Here is a 16,853-nt window from a genome sequence, read left to right on the forward strand (position 1 = left end):
AGTTCGGACACTCTCCGAAGAGATGTGACCGCTACCAGAAAGGCCACTTTCTGTGAAAGTCGAGAAGTGAAACATCCCTCAGAGGCTCGAAGGACGGCTTCTGGAGAGCAATTAGTACCCTGTTCAGATCCCATGGGTCTAACGGCCTCTTGTACGGAGGGACAATGTGACAAACCCCCTGCAGGAACGTGCGTACCTGAGGAAGTCGTGCTAGGCGCTTCTGAAAGAATACAGACAGCGCTGGGACTTGTCCTTTAAGGGAGCCGAGCGACAAACCTTTTTCCAAACCAGATCGCAGGAAGGAAAGAAAAGTAGGCAATGCAAATGGCCAGGGAGACACTCCCTGAGCAGAGCACTAAGATAAGAATATCTTCCACGTCCTGTGGTAGATCTTGGCAGACGTCGGCTTCCTAGCCCGTCTCATGGTGGCAATGACGTCTTGAGATAATCCTGAAGACGCTAGGATCCAGGACTCAATGGCCACACAGTCAGGTTCAGGGCCGTAGAATTCAGACAGAAAAACGGCCCTTGGGACAGTAAGTCTGGCCGGTCTGGTAGTGCCCACGGTTGGCCGACCGTGAGATGCCACAGATCCGGGTACCACGACCTCCTCGGCCAGTCTGGGGCGACGAGGATGGCGCGGCGGCAATCGGAGCTGATCTTGCGTAGCACTCTGGACAACAGTGCCAGAGGGGGAAACACATAGGGTAGCTGGAACTGCGACCCATCCCGAACTAAGGCGCCTGCCGCCAGAGCTCTTTGATCGTGAGACCGCGCCATGAAAATCGGGACCTTGTTGTTGTGCCGAGACGCCATTAGGTCGACGTCCGGCATCCCCCAGCGGCTACAGATTTCCTGAAACACGTCCGGGTGCAGAGACCATTCCCCTGCGTCCATACCCTGGCGACTGAGGAAGTCTGCTTCCCAGTTTTCTACGCCCGGGATGTGAACTGCGGATATGGTGGATGCTCTGTCTTCCACCCACATCAGAATCGGCCGGACTGCCTGGGAGGCTTGCCGACTGCGTGTTCCGCCTTGGTGGTTGATGTATGCCACCGCTGTGGAGTTGTCCGACTGAATTCGGATCTGTTTGCCTTCCAGCCACTGCTGGAAGGCTTGCAGGGCAAGATACACTGCCCAGATTTCCAGAACATTGATCTGAAGGGTGGACTCTTGCTGAGTCCACGTACCCTGAGCCCTGTGGTGGAGAAAGACTGCTCCCCACCCTGACAGACTCGCGCCTGTCGTGACCACCGCCCAGGATGGGGGTAGGAAGGACTTTCCTTTTGACAATGAGGTGGGAAGAAGCCACCACTGAAGAGAGTCCTTGACCGTCTGAGAAAGGGAGACGTTCCTGTCTAGGGACGTCGACTTCCCATCCCATTGGCGGAGAATGTCCCATTGCAGTGGACGCAGATGAAACTGCGCGAAAGGGACTGCCTCCATTTCTGCTACCATCTTCGCTAAGAAGTGCATGAGGCGTCTTAAGGGGTGTGACTGGCCTTGAAGGAGAGACTGCACCCCCGTCTGTAGTGAACGCTGTTTGTCCAGCGGAAGCTTCACTATCGCTGAGAGAGTATGAAACTCCATGCCAAGATATGTCAGCGATTGGGTCGGGGTCAGAATTAACTTTGAAAAGTTGATGATCCACCCGAAACTCTGGAGAGTCTCCAGCGCAACGTTCAGGCCGTGTTGGCATGCCTCTTGAGAGGGTGCCTTGAGAAGTAGATCGTCCAAGTAAGGGATCACAGAGTGACCCTGAGAGTGCAGGACTGCTACCACTGCTGCCATGACCTTGGTGAAAACCCATGGGGCTGTCGCCAGACCGAAGGGCAGGGCTACGAACTGAAGATGCTCGTCTTCTATAACGAATCGTAGCAAACGCTGGTGCTCTGGAGCAATCGGCACGTGGAGATAAGCATCCTGATGTCTATTGATGCTAGGAAATCTCCTTGAGACATTGAGGCAATGACGGAGCGGAGGGATTCCATCCGGAACCGCCTGGTTTTCATGTGTTGGGCAGTTCTAGGCCCAGAACGGAACGGAAAGAGCCGTCCTTTTTTGGCACCACAACCAGATTGGAGTAAAAACCGTGACCTTGTTCCTGCAGAGGAACAGGGATTACCACTCCTTCTGCCTGCAGAAGAGCATCGGCTCGGTCGGGAGGTGGGGAAGTTCTGAAGAATCGAGCCGGAGGACGAGCACAGAACTCTATCCTGTACACGTGAGACAAATGTCTCTCACCCACCGGTTTTTGACCTGTGGCAGCTAAATGTCGCCAAAGCGGGAGAGTCTGCCACCGACCGCGGATGCGGAGAGAGAGGGCTGAAAGTCATGAGGAAACCGCCTTGGTAGCGGTTCCTCCGGCTGCCTTCTTTGGGCGTGATTGAGCCCGCCAGGAATCTGAGTCCCTCTGAGCCTTTTGAGTCCTTATGGACGAGGAAAACTGGGACCTGCCCGAGCCTGGAAAGGACCGAAACCTCGACTGTCCTTTCCTCTGTTGGGTTTTGTTTGATCTGGGCTGGTGTAAGGAAGAATCCTTACCCTTGGACTGTTTAATGATTTCATCCAATCGCTCACCAAACAGTCTGACACCAGATAATGGCAAACTGGTTAAACACTTTTTGGAAGCAGAATCTGCCTTCCATTCCCTTAACCACAAGGCTCTGCGTAAAAACCACGGAGTTGGCGGACGCCACTGACGTACGGCTCGTAGAGTCCAGGACAGCATTAATAGCGTAAGTCGCAATGCAAACATATGCGAGGTTAAGGACGCCATCTGCGGCACAGATGTACGTGTGACGGTGTCCACCTGCGCAAGACCAGCTGAAATAGCTTGGAGCGCCCATACGGCTGCGAATGCCGGAGCAAACGACACGCCGATAGCTTCATAGACAGATTTCAACCAGAGGTCCATCTGTCTGTCAATGGCATCTTTAAGTGAAGTCCCATCTTCCACTGCAACTATGGATCTAGCCGCAAGCCTGGAGATTGGGGGATCCACCTTTGGACACTGGGTCCAGCGCTTGACCACGTCAGGGGGAAAGGGATAACGTGTATCCTAAAGACGTGTGGAGAAACGCTTGTCTGGATAAGCGTGGTGTTTCTGGACTGCTTCTCTGAAGTCAGAGTGGCCCAAAAAGTACTGAATTTACGCTTGGGATACCTGAAATGGAATTTCTCCTGCTGCGAAGCTGACTCCTCCACTGGAGGGGCTGAGGGAGAAATATCCACCAGTCTATTGATGGACGCTATGAGATCGTTCACTATGGCGTCACTATTAGGAGCATCCAGATTGAAAGCGGTCTCAGGATCAGAATCCTGATCAGCTACCTCTGCCTCATCATACAGAGAATCCTCTCGCTGAGACCCTGACCAGTGTGTGAAGTCGAGGGTCTCTCCCAGCGAGCTCGCTTAGGCTGACTGGGACTGTCGTCCGTGCAGAGCCTTCAGCCTGGGATGTATGGGACCCCCTTGGAGCACGTATTAGTTCCAACTGAGGGAGACCGGGGGGCATTGTTCAACAGTGCCCATAGTCTGAGTCCCCGGCCTGGACTGCAAAGTTTCTAGAATCTTGGTCATAGTCCCAGACATTTTATCCGCAAAAAACTGCAAACTCTGTCCTCTGGACAGTTTCACAGGTGGCTCTCTCTGGGCCACCACTAGCAGAGACTCTACCCAATGGGGGTTAGTGGAACCTGCCGGTAAAACAGCCTCACATGCGGTACAGACAGCATAGAAAGCCTGTGCCTTGGCACCCTTGCTTTTCTGCGGACGACATGCTGTTGTCTCCTCAGAGCAATCCAGGGGTATATAGCCAAGAAGCGACCGTACAGTGCAAATATAGGTACAAGCATAAAGTACACAAAACACTGTGGCACTAGTGGGGTCAGCACCAAGGTGCTGCTTACCGCCCGCTTAAGCGGGTGTGTGGTCGCCAGAATCCCTTGACCGGGTCTCCCAGAGCCTGTGTCCGTTCTCCAGCTTAGACTGCATGCAGGAATGGCTGCCGGCGTCCTGTGAAGAGGGGCGGGCCGTGGGCGTGCCCCAGACAAAGAGCGGGAAACTGGCGTCCCACTGTGCCCAGTGAGGGGGCTGGAGTATGTAAATAAGACTCCAGCCCTCGGTGCTGACCATTGTACAGCGTCCCGCCCCTTCCCTGACTGGCAGGCCCGGGGGCGGGAAGGAAACGAAACTAGGCCGCAAAAGCCGGGGACTCGATTTATAAGCGCTGCCGTCGTAAAAGCACGGTCAGCGCGGAAGTCCCCGGCGCACCACAAGTCTCATCCGCGCCGCAGCTTCTAGCAGCGGCCGGCGCGGCAGTTTCCCACACATTAACTCACTCAGCTAAGCTGCAGTGAGTATAGCCCCAGCGCGCAGCGCTGTTGTCCCCGGCGCACTAACACACCCAGCATGCTGGTGTGTGTGTGCGTGGTCTGTACGGGGACACAGAGTACCTTAACGTTGCAGGGCCTTGTCCCTGACGATACTCAGCTCCATTCCAGCAGGATCTCCGGGTCTGTGGATGGAGCCCGGCCTCAGAGCCTGGAGGCCGGTAAGATCCCACTTCACCCAGAGCCCTCAGGGGGATGGGGAAGGAAAGCCGCATGTGGGCTCCAGCCTCCGTACCCGCAATGGGTACCTCAACCTTAACAAACACCGCCGACAAAAGTGGGGTGAGAAGGGAGCATGCTGGGGGCCCTAGTATGGGCCCTCTTTTCTTCCATCCGACATAGTCAGCAGCTGCTGCTGACTAAACAGTGGAGCTATGCGTGGATGTCTGACCTCCTTCGCACAAAGCATAAAACTGAGGAGCCCGTGATCCCACGGGGGATGTATATGCAGAAGGGGAGGGGCCTTACACTTTTTAGTGTAATACTTTGTGTGGCCTCCGGAGGCAGTAGCTATACACCCAATCGTCTGGGTCTCCCAATGGAGCGCCGAAGAAAGAGAGGTGCACCGCCTAAGAACAGCGGTGCATGACACATAGATCCGGAGCACCCGTACCAGATCTAAAGTATGCAACGCTTTCTCAAAGCGATGCACAGGAGCCGGACAAAAGGAAGGCAATGAAATGTCCTGGTTAAGGTGGAAAGGAGACACCACCTTAGGAAGAAAGTCCGGAGTCGGACGGAGAACCACCTTGTCTTGGTGAAAAACCAAAAAAGGTGACTCTGAAGAGAGCGCAGCCAAATCAGAGACTCTCCTGAGGGAAGTTATGGCCACTAGAAAGACCACTTTCTGTGAAAGTCGAAACAAAGAAACCTCCCTAAGAGGCTCAAAAGGGGGTTTCTGCAAGGCCGTGAGGACCAGATTAAGGTCCCAGGGATCCAGAGGCCGCCGGTAAGGCGGAATGATGTGAGATGCGCCCTGCATGAAGGTGCGCACCTGAGCCAGCCGGGCGATACGCCACTGGAACAACACTGACAGAGCCGAGACCTGTCCCTTGAGGGAATTGAGGGATAGTCCTAGTTGCAGACCAGACTGCAGGAAGGACAGAAGGGTTGGCAGGGAAAAAGGTCAAGGGGCATGGCCGAAAGAACGACACCAGGACAGGAAAATTCTCCAAGTCCTGTGGTAAATTTTGGCCGAGGAAGACTTCCGAGCCTGAGTCATAGTGGAGATGACTTCGGGAGGAATGCCGGAAGCCGTCAGGATCCAGGACTCAAGAGCCACGCCGTCAATCTGAGAGCTGCAGAATTCTGGCGGAAAAACGGACCTTGTGAGAGAAGGTCTGGGCGGTCCGGGAGATGCCACGGCACCTCTACGGACAGGCGGAGCAGGTCTGGGTACCAAGCTCGCCTGGGCCAGTCTGGAGCAATGAGTATGACCCGACGGCCCTCCATTCTGATCTTGCGCAGGACTCTGGGCAAGAGAGCTAGAGGGGGAAACACGTAAGACAGACGGAACTGGGACCAATCCTGAACCAGCGCGTCCGCTGCAAAGGCCTGAGGATCGTGGGAGCGAGCCACGTAAACCGGGACCTTGTTGTTGTGCCGGGATGCCATTAGATCCACTTCCGGAGTGCCCCAATTGCGGCAGATCGACCGGAACACTGCCGGATGCAGAGCCCACTCGCCGCTGTCCACGGTTTGACGGCTGAGATAATCTGCCTCCCAGTTTTCCACGCCTGGGATGTGGACTGCGGATATGGTGGACTTGGAGTCCTCCGTCCACTGAAGGATGCGTTGAACCTCCAACATTGCCAGGCGGCTGCGAGTCCCGCCCTGGTGATTGATGTAGGCAACTGCTATCGCGTTGTCTGACTGGACTCAAATGTGCTTGCCCGCCAACAGGTGGTGAAAGGCTACGAGAGCTAGGAGCACAGCTTTGATTTCCAGCACATTGATCGAGAGGGCTGATTCGGACAGAGTCCAAGTGCCCTGTGCTCGGTGGTGGAGAAATACTGCTCCCCAGCCGGATAGACTGGCATCCGTGGTGAGAATCACCCAGGACGGGATCAGGAAGGAGCGTCCCTGAGACAGAGAGAGGGGCCGAAGCCACCACTGAAGAGAGCTCCTGGTCTGTGGCGACAGAGCCACCAACCTGTGCAAGGAAGACGTCCGCTTGTCCCAACAGCGGAGAATGTCCAGCTGCAGAGGACGCAGATGGAACTGGGCAAAGGGAACCGCTTCCATTGACGCCACCATCTGACCCAGCACCTGCATGAGGTGCCTGATGGAATGACGGCGGGGCCTCAACAGAGAGCGCACCGCCAGATGGAGGGACTGCTGTTTGACTAAGGGCAGCTTCACAAGTGCCGGCAGAGTCTCGAATTGCATCCCTAAGTACGTAAGTTTTTGGGTCGGGGTCAGAGTGGACTTGGGCAGATTGACAAGCCACCCGAATGAAACAAGCGTGGCGAGAGTGAGCGAGACACTCCGCTGACAGTCTGCACTGGATGAAGACTTGACAAGAAGGTCGTCCAGGTAAGGAATCACTGCCAACCCCTGGAGGTGCAGAACCGCAACCACTGCTGCCATGACCTTGGTAAATACTCGAGGGGCCGTGGCTAACCTGAAGGAGAGAGCCACGAATTGGAAATGTTCCTCTCCGATTGCAAAACGTAGCCAACGCTGGTGTGAAACAGCAATTGGCACATGCAGATAGGCATCTCTGATGTCGATGGATGCCAGGAAATCTCCTTGGGTTATTGAGGCAATGACTGATCGCAGAGACTCCATGGGAAAATGCCGCACCTGAACATGCTTGTTGAGAAGCTTGAGATCCAGGATGGGCCGGAAGGAACCGTCCTTTTTGGGGACTAGGAAGAGATTTGAGTAAAAACCTCTGAACCGTTCCCTGGCGGGAACCGGTACAATTACTCCGTTGGCCTGTAAGGATGCCACGGCCTGAGAGAAGGCGGCGGCCTTGGAGCAGGGGGGAGTTGACAGAAAGAATCTGTTTGGCGGGCTGGAAGAGAACTCTATCCTGTAGCCGTGGGAGATGATATCCCGCACCCACTGATCGGAGACGTGTTGAAACCACACGTCGCCAAAGTGGGAGAGCCCGCCACCGACCAAGGACGTTGCTGGCTCGGCCAGATAGTCAAGAGGAGGCTGCCTTGGTGGCAGCAGCTCCTGCGGACCTTTGTGGACGCGGCTTCTTGCGCCAGGTGGGCTTCTGGTCCTTGGCTGAGTTAGTGGACGAGGCCGAGGGCTTAGAGGACGACCAGTTAGAGGAACGAAAGGAACGAAACCTCGACTGGTTCCTGCCCTGGACAGGTTTTCTGGTTTTAGTCTGTGGCAAGGAAGTACTCTTCCCGCCAGTAGCCTCCTTAATTATTTCATCCAGTTGTTCACCGAACAGCCTGGACCCAGCAAATGGGAGCCCAGCAAGGTACTTCTTTGAGGAAGCATCTGCCTTCCACTGTCGAAGCCACAAGATCCTGCGGATAGCGAGGGAATTAGCGGAGGCCACCGCAGTGCGGTGAGAAGCCTCCAGCATGGCAGACATGGCGTAGGCTGAAAAGGCTGAAGCCTGGGAAGTTAAGGCAACCAATTCAGGCATAGAGTACCTAGTGAGGGAATGCATCTCCTCTAGGGAAGCAGAGATGGCTTTGAGAGCCCACACTGCTGCAAAGGATGGGGAGAACGAGGCCCCTGCCGCCTCACAGACAGACTTGACCAGGAGGTCAACCTGGCGGTCAGTGGGATCCTTAAGTGAGGTGCCATCAGCCACAGATACAACTGTCCGGGCTGAGAGTCTAGACACCGGAGGGTCTACCTTTGGTGAGTGAGCCCACTCCTTGACCACCTCTGGTGGAAAAGGAAAACGGTCATCAGAACCACGCTTTGGGAAGCGTTTGTCAGGACAGGCTCTGGGCTTGGACACAGTGGTTAAAGAACACACTCCTTGTTCTCTTAGGCAAGGTAAACTGGTGCTTTTCTGCCAGAGAGGGTTGCTCCTCTGATACTGGCGGATTGAGGTCCAGTACGGAATTAATGGACGCAATCAAATCACTAACATCCGCATCACCCTCGGTCAGATCAATGGGGCACATGGAGGTAGCGTCCGAGCCCCCAGTAAAGACATCCTCCTCGTCCTGCGAGTAGGCTCGTGAATCGGAGCCGCGGGACGAGGAAGGAGAGGGGACCCTGCGTCTCCTTTTAGGAGGACGTGGTCTGGGAGCAGATGAAGAATCCTCTGTGAGCTCTACAGAGCGAGCCGAAGTAGCAGAGGCGCCCTGAGAAGGGGGCTGATGCATGCTCAGCAGAGTCCGGGACAGCTGTCCCATGGAGTCGGCAAAGGACTGGGAGATAGCCTTAGAAAACGAATCTACCCAAGCCGGGGGTTCAGCCACCGGGGCCGGAGCAGCCGGAGGGACCACTGGGGAGACTCCAGGCTGAGGCACCACCATGTTAGAGCAGGCATCACAATGTGGATATGTGCTCGGTTCAGGCAGTACGAGCTTACATGCAGTGCATATTGAGTACAGCCTTGCAGCCTTGCTCCTAGTGTGAGACATGCTGCTGAGGTGGAGGCTCTGCAGAGCGGGAACCGGAGGGCCAAGGAGATATACAGGGGAGGGAAACATCTCCTCAGAGAGGAGTGTCCTCCCCTGTGGTGAACGGCCGGTGGGCGGCGCCGCACTGTCCCTCTGCATGACTGACATGCAGGGGCAGTGAAAACGAAAGTAGGCCGCAGCCGAAGCCGGGGCCTAAATTTTACAATGCGGCCGGCGAGCAGGCACCCTCGGCGCGGTTCTCAGAACGGAAATGTCACCAAAGTAACCTGACTCACTCTCCCCAACAATAAAGATGCAAAGGACCCCCTGCAATAACGTCTCAAATACTTAGCTTGTGAGACGCAGGGCCAGGTCCCTGAGGGATGAGTGCTCCGTCCGGCAGGGTCCTGAAAGGGCTGCGGATGGAGACCGGTCTCCTGCAAAGCAGTGAGAACCGTGCTGGCTCCCACTTCAAGCCAGAGCCCGAGGGATGGTGAAGGAGCGCGGCATGTAAGGCTCCAGCCTTGAAATCAACCTTAACAACACCGCCGACACAGTGGGGTGAGAAGGGACATGCCGGGGGTCCAGCTTGGATCCGCTTTTCTTCCAACTCTTTAAAATCAAAAATCAGATGAGAATGCATGTGTGGATGTGTGCCTCCTGAACACAAAGCATTGAACTGGGCTGGCTAGATTTGGTTATCCAGGGGGTGTATATGCTTGGAGGGAGGAGCTACACTTTTTAGTGTAGTACTTTGTGTGTCCTCCGGAGGCAGAAGCTATACACCCGTGGTCTGGGTCTCCCATAAGGAACGATGAATAAACGTAATTTTGGCGTTTGGAATTTTTTTGCCGCTACGCCATTTACCAATCAGATTAATTGATTGTATATTTTGATAGATTGGACATTTCTGAACGCAGCGATACCAAATGTGTGTATATTTTTTATTTTTTTAACCCTTTAATTTTCAATGGGGTGAAAGGGGGGGTGATTTGAACTTTTAGGCTTTTTTTTTTAACTTTTTTTTTTTAACTTTTTTACTAGTTCCCATTGGGGGCTATAGCGATCAGCAATCCGATCGCTCTGCCATATCTCCAGATCACAGCTACAGAGCTGAGAACTGCAGATATGCCCGCTTTACTTTCAATGCCGGCTGTATTCCGACATTGAGAGGAAGTGACTCATGTTAGCTACAGGCATCATCACATGACCCTGTGCTACATTGGCAACCACTGAAAGTCACGTGATCATGTCACGTGACTTTCGAAGGGGGCGGGGTAAGTCACTGTAATGGCGGCGCGCATATACATCTCGCTGCCAGATTTTGGCAGCGAGATGTAAGGGGTTAATGGTCGCGGGTGGAAGCGATTCCACCCACGACTAGCAGGCACTCACATGTCAGCTGTTCAAAACAGCTGACATGTGCGCGGATCGCCGCAACCTGCCCACGGCAGGGGGCGGGGTTTAACCTCACACGATCCATGACGTACCCAGTACGTCATGGGTCGTTAAGGGGTTAAATTCATGCATTTTGGACTAAAGTTAATTTTTGCAATTAGGTTGCATTAAAAATTCTGCCCCGATTGGCTTTAACAGGCTCTTTATTTGCACATAACTTGCTGCAGAATGAATTGACTAAGAATCTGTCAGTGAGCCGGTTGTGACAAGGAGTTAGTATCTTATTTATGACCACAACAATATTTAGCTTAGCTCAATCAATGTGGTCTTTTGTCAAATCAGCTTGGAGTAGCTCAGAAAAAGACTGATAACAGTTAGAAACGCCCTGTCAGAATGGGCTCACTGATGGATTCATCTGTCCCCCGACGAAGCACACCAATGCGAAACACGTGTTGGGACGCCGGTCCCCACGTGTTTTATCCCGGTTTCTTTGTGATCTATTCTGGTGAGTAGCGCTGCCTTTATTATACTACACACGGTAGTTTAAATCACTACATGTGAGGTTTAAACCATTGATGCAGCTGCCTCTCACCATCGGCACTTGCCGTTAATCTTTATGATCACTTCTAGATTTGGGGAACAAACTCCCTTTCTAGTTTTTGGGACATGTGGGGTTTCTCTCTTCCCTTCAGCACAGCTCCCTTTTGGTTTTTCCATTATTATATGTATTCAATCACTGTTATACCCTTCAGCATTCTAATAAATAATATATTTCTAATTTTTGCTTGTGTGGGTATCTTTTTATAGTAAATGTAAAGACTCTTGCTCCTTGTTTCAATATGATATATGAGTTGTTGCTTCTGTGATCATGCGATCTCAAATTGATCCCTTTGTGTGTCTAATCACTGATGGATTCTCAGTTAATTCATTTTGCAGTCAGCACTAAACAATGCAATAAAGGCTAATGAAGATTCAGGTTTTAAAATTCTAAAGTGTTTTTGGAGACTTTAGAGCCACCTTGTAAAGGGATAATTCCCCAAATGTCTATAACGAATCTTTTGCAGACCTCTCTTTTCGCAGCAAGCCTGATCGCAAATAAAGTCAGAAGCAGCGGAGACTATCTCACCTGGTTAACTAAAGAGAAGCCATTTCTTCTCCACATCCCAGCATGCACCTGAGCGCAGAGCACCAAGCAGCGCAGGGGGTGCTCAATCAGCATGGGTGGGCTCAGCTCACTCTGCAAAAAAAAGGAGTCCATGAGATACAATCACTGCTGGAGGAGTAACTCTCACCTTACCCATCTCGTCACTCCTGTGCTGGAGCTTCAACAGTCCATGATGACTTGTCAATGAGACCGAGATCACCGCTGCACCCAGTGATTGGCTGCAGTGGGCACATGTTATGTTGACAAGTCATAGTCGAAGCAATAATGTAAACGTTTGACATGGTTAAAGAAAAAGACTTGGCTAATGAAGCAAGTCCACCTTAATTTTCATGACGTCCAAGTAGTTATCAGGCTGAGGGTGTGTACTTTTCTCCCCTGTAGAACGTTGACCAATCATAAACAGGCAGCAACACTCAGAGGAAAGAAGAACACGCCTCCACCTCAACTGAGAACAGGCTACTCCTGTGTGAAACATATAACGACAGACAGCCTGATCTCACTGCAGAGCGATAACAAGTGAGCCCAACAGACATGAGTGTCATTTATCCTGGCAGTCAGTGTGGGGTGAGGGGCAGTAGAGCTGAGCTTAGCTGTGTCATATTACAACCCCTTCTATAAATCAGCCTCTCATGGTGCTGCCAGCTCAGCTGTACTGGCCCCCCCCCCATGTGGAGTGACATGAGACTGAAGCTCAAAGTTGTCTGTAATCACACTTAGGTCTCTTATGCTCACAGAAACTTGTAAACCCTCTGCACGGAGATCCTAGAATGTCTGTTATTATATGTCTCACAGAGGAGTAGCCTGCTCTAAGCTATGGTGGAAGTGTGGTGTTCTTCCCCTCGAGTGTTGATTCATGCTTATAAATGGTTATCACACAGGGGGAAAACGCATACGCCCCCAATGAAATCTGTGATAACACCCACATGGACATAAAAATTAACTTGCTTGGTGACAAATACTTGGGATTGCCAACTTGTCCACAATGGAGGGGCGAATTAGACAAACAAAAAAAAACTAAACTTTTTTTTACTGCTCTATGGTCATTATTACATTGTGTGCCGAGTTAAACATGAAAAATTTGGTGAAAGCTCCTTTTTAAAGGGAAGGTGTCGCGGATTTATATAATCCAAACAATGATTACTTGTAAGATAACATGCAGTTATAATGTTGTCTTGCTTTAAATAAAGATGTCTTTCAGTTTTTATAATGTGGGAAAGCTGGCAATGGGGGCTGCCATTTTACATTCCAAGTTTTAGCACGACAGTGCAGGCTCATTTTACAGCACCTCATGGACATAGGCGATAGTAGTCGGATTCCGACCCCTTTAGTTCTATTACAACTGAAATGGTAACGCCTATGTGGGCTGCCCAATTCACAGCCGTGGTTGTGTTCAGCTGCCATTTTTCCATAGCCCACGCATTCGGCTGGTCTGCATTTTTCCCCTACAACCAGGATCTGAAAGACCAAGCAGTACCATCCTAACAGATCCTAGAACAGTAACGTTACCGACAGTTGGAGCGGCGTGCAGCAGTGGATTACCGTCTCCAATGACACCCCCTCCCCCTGCTCTATCCAGCCCCGCTCTCCCCCCCACCGCCGGTGTCCATGCAGCAGAGCTGTGTGTGTGTGTTTGTGTTCGTATGCAGAGCATGCGAGTATCGGCGCCCCTCCCCCTCTGCCACTTCTACTGTCTCCACTGACACCCACCCGATCCCCCTCTAATCCTGTCCTATGTGATACTGTCTGCTGAGGCGTGTATCTAATCCTCTCCTGTGTGATACAGCAACTCAGCAGACAGTATCTAATCCTATCCTGTGTGATACTGTCTGCTGAGTTGCTGTATCTAAACCTATTGTGTGATACTAGCTGCTGAGCTGTATATCTAATCCTCTCCTATATACTACCTACTGAGCCGTGTATCTAATCCTCTCCTATGTGATACTGCCTGCTGAGCCGTGTATCTAATTCTCTCCTGTGTGATACTGTCTACTGAGCCGTGTATCTAATCCTATCCTATGTGATACCGTCTGCTGAGCTATGTATCTAATTCTATCCTGTGTGATACCCTCTGCTGAGCTGTGTATCTAATCCTATCGTTTGTGATACTGTCTGCTGAGCTGTGTATCTAATCATATCCTGTGTGATACTGTCTGCTGAGCTGTGTATCTAATCCTCTCCTGTGATACTGTCTGCTGAGCCGTGTATCTAATCCTCTCCTGTGTGATACTGTCTGCTGAGCCGTCTATGTAATCCTCTCCTGTGTGATACTGTCTGCTGAGCTGTGTATCTAATCATGTCCTGTGTGAAACTCCTGCTGTCCTTGGTGACACTTTAGACATTTCTGGTCACCAGCAAAATGGCTCCGCACTGTGATCCTAAATTTCATCCCCTATTATAAACATCCACAACAGAATGTTCCCCATGGGCTGGGAGAATAATGCAGTGACCTGAGCTAACATCAATAGGTCAGCCCAGGTCACTGCAGGGCATGACGAGCGCTGCCATCAGGAGGTTAGATGAGATCATTACCTGCTGTGATCATCTCCTGCACTGCTGACGTCAGCGCTGTCACTGCCTTCTATGCCCGCCGCGTTCTCAGCAGTATCGCGAGAGCCCGTGATGTCACCGCTAGTGACAGTCTCGGGCCACTCGCGAGACGGGCATAGACAGCAGTGACCGCGGTGACATCAGGAGGCAGGGGATCGTCACAGCAGGTAATGATCTCATCTCACCCCCTAACAGCAGCGCTAGTCATCCCCGCGGCTGCACGCACTGCAGTGTGTCAGTGTCTGCCTGCGCTGCAGCGTGACAAGCTGCTGATACTGCGGGCAGACACTGACACTGCAGGGCGGGCAGCCGCGGGGCTGCAGCGGGACACAGACTGCACGGGCACCTGGAGGTCACACGGAAGCGCTTCTGTGCGGCGTCCAGGGAGTGTGACGTCTGTGTTTACTCTGCTCCGCTTCCTCTTCCTGTCATAATGACATCACTTCCTGCAAAACCGCAGGCAGCGATGAGCATTACCGCAGGTAAATCGCGGCTATACCGGGGGTATACCGCACATAATTTGCTACCTGCAGTACACCTGTAGTATTTCGCGATTACATTACAGTGAATGGAGTGAAATACCGCAGCTACCTGCGGAAAAGAAGTGACATGAGAAAATTTCTTGAGAAAATGTGCAAGAAAATCTTCAGAAAGAATTTTCTTGAGAAAAAAACGCAGCGTGCGCACAGCTATTTTTTTTCCCCATAGGTTTTGCTGGGAAATGTCTGCAGAAAGATCACAAGCATTTCTCAAGAAATTTCCGCAGCAAAACCGCGGGTAAAAACGCAGTGTGCGCACAGGGCCTTAAAGTGGAAAATATCAAACCTTTTTTTTTTTATATATATATATTTTGTTAAATTAAAAACAAATAATATTTAAACAAAACATTAATACTTTACATTTTTTCAGTTATTTTTTTTTACACCTTCCCTTTAAACAATAGGTTGCTTTAGGATGATGCTCATTAAAAATCACACATACATTTGTGCAGGGTTTTGTCAATACGTCAGCCCCTTTTCATAACATTATGCAGATGGACCCTCTAGAGCAGAGGTCTCAAACACGCGGCCCCGCAGGCGGACGCCGAGGCTGCTTGTAGCGGCCCCCAGACCCCTGACGATCGCGGCCCAATGCTGGGAGTTGGCACCAGCAGGACTGTACTACAATAGAATCATTAGCTGTGCTGCGCAGAGGAGCTGTCTGCATAATACCAATGGCTGCTGCCCGCCAATCAGATGCAAGGAAGTGACATCGCTGTATGACGTCACCTTCTTGCATCTGATTGGCCGGCGGTAGCCATTGGTATAATGCAGACAGCTCTTCTGTGCGGCACAGCTAATGATTCAATTGTAGTAAAGTCCTGCAAGCGCTGGCCCCGGGCATAGAGCTGCGATCATCACAGACCGCAACAAGCAGGTACGTGCTCACGATCAGGTCCTGCTGTGTCCATGAACAAGGCAAGTCCTGACCTGCGGGGCCGCAAGTCTCCTCCTTAGGAGACCACAACGGCCCGTGCCCGTGATAAGTGTTCGGAGCGCTGCGGTCTCCTTGCTGTGTTCTCCCTAGGGAGGGCATGCGACTCCGCAGCATAAATTCACATGCTGCGGCCTCTGAAAGTCGCACCGCAGGTCAGTTTTCACTGCGGGCCACACAAGCACAGTGAGCACGGGCTTTTTAGAAATCCATCCACTGTGCTTGTACTGTACATAGCAGCGTTTTGGACGCAGCTGAAACACGATGAATTCAAAGCGCTGCAAACACTGATCGTGGACACACAGGGAACGGAGGAAAGGTGAGAAGAATTTTTTTTTTTTGTATGTATTACTAAAGGATGGTCACAATACTACAGGGCACAATACTACAGGACACAAGGATGGGCACAATACTGCAGGACACAAGGATGGGCACAATACTGCAGGACACAAGGATGGGCACAATGCTACAAGGCACAAAGATGAGCACAATACTGCAGGGCACAAGGATGGGCACAATGCTACAAGGCACAAAGATGAGCACAATACTGCAGGGCACAAGGATGGGCACAATGCTACAAGGCACAAAGATGAGCACAATACTGCAGGGCACAAGGATGGGCACAATGCTACAAGGCACAAAGATGAGCACAATACTGCAGGGCACAAGGATGGGCACAATGCTACAAGGCACAAAGATGAGCACAATACTGCAGGGCACAAGGATGGGCACAATGCTACAAGGCACAAAGATGAGCACAATACTGTAGGACACAATACTACAAGGATGGGCACCATACCATAATGATGGGTACGGTACTACTGGGCACAATACTACAAGGATGGGCACAATACTACTGGGCATAATACCACAAAGATGGGCACAATACTACATGGCACAATGCTACTGGGTAAAATAGCACAAGGATGGGCACAATACTACAAGGATGGACATAATACTACAGGGATGAGCACAATACTACTGGGCACAATACTACAAGGATGAGCACAATACTACTGGGCACAATATTACAAGGATGGGCACAATACTAAAGATGGGCACAATACTACTGGGCTCAATATTACAAGAATGGGCACAATACTAAAGATGGGCACAATACTACTGGGCACAATATTACAAGGATGGGCACAATACCACAAGGATGAGCACAATACTACTGGGCACAATATTACAAGGATGGGCACAATACTAAAGATGGGCACAATGCTACTGGGCACAATACTACAAGGATGAGCACAATACTACTGGGCACAATATTACAAGAATGGGCACAATACTAAAAATCGGCACAATACTACTGGG

At 51.6% G+C, this 16,853-nt stretch overlaps 1 protein-coding gene across 2 annotated transcripts in view; it reads right to left on the reverse strand.

The window, feature by feature from the left end:
* Positions 1-16,853, reverse strand: part of UBR2 (ubiquitin protein ligase E3 component n-recognin 2) — a 394,151-nt gene that overhangs the window by 238,829 nt on the left and 138,469 nt on the right. For both annotated transcript variants that reach the window (XM_075339174.1, XM_075339175.1), the window contains exon 17: positions 11,472-11,582. In XM_075339174.1, coding sequence (XP_075195289.1) covers positions 11,472-11,582 — 111 coding nt within the window. The remainder of the gene's footprint in view (positions 1-11,471; positions 11,583-16,853) is intronic.

The sequence above is a fragment of the Anomaloglossus baeobatrachus genome, chromosome 3 (assembly GCF_048569485.1).
Source record: "Anomaloglossus baeobatrachus isolate aAnoBae1 chromosome 3, aAnoBae1.hap1, whole genome shotgun sequence".
NCBI classification, from domain to species: Eukaryota; Metazoa; Chordata; class Amphibia; order Anura; family Aromobatidae; genus Anomaloglossus; species Anomaloglossus baeobatrachus.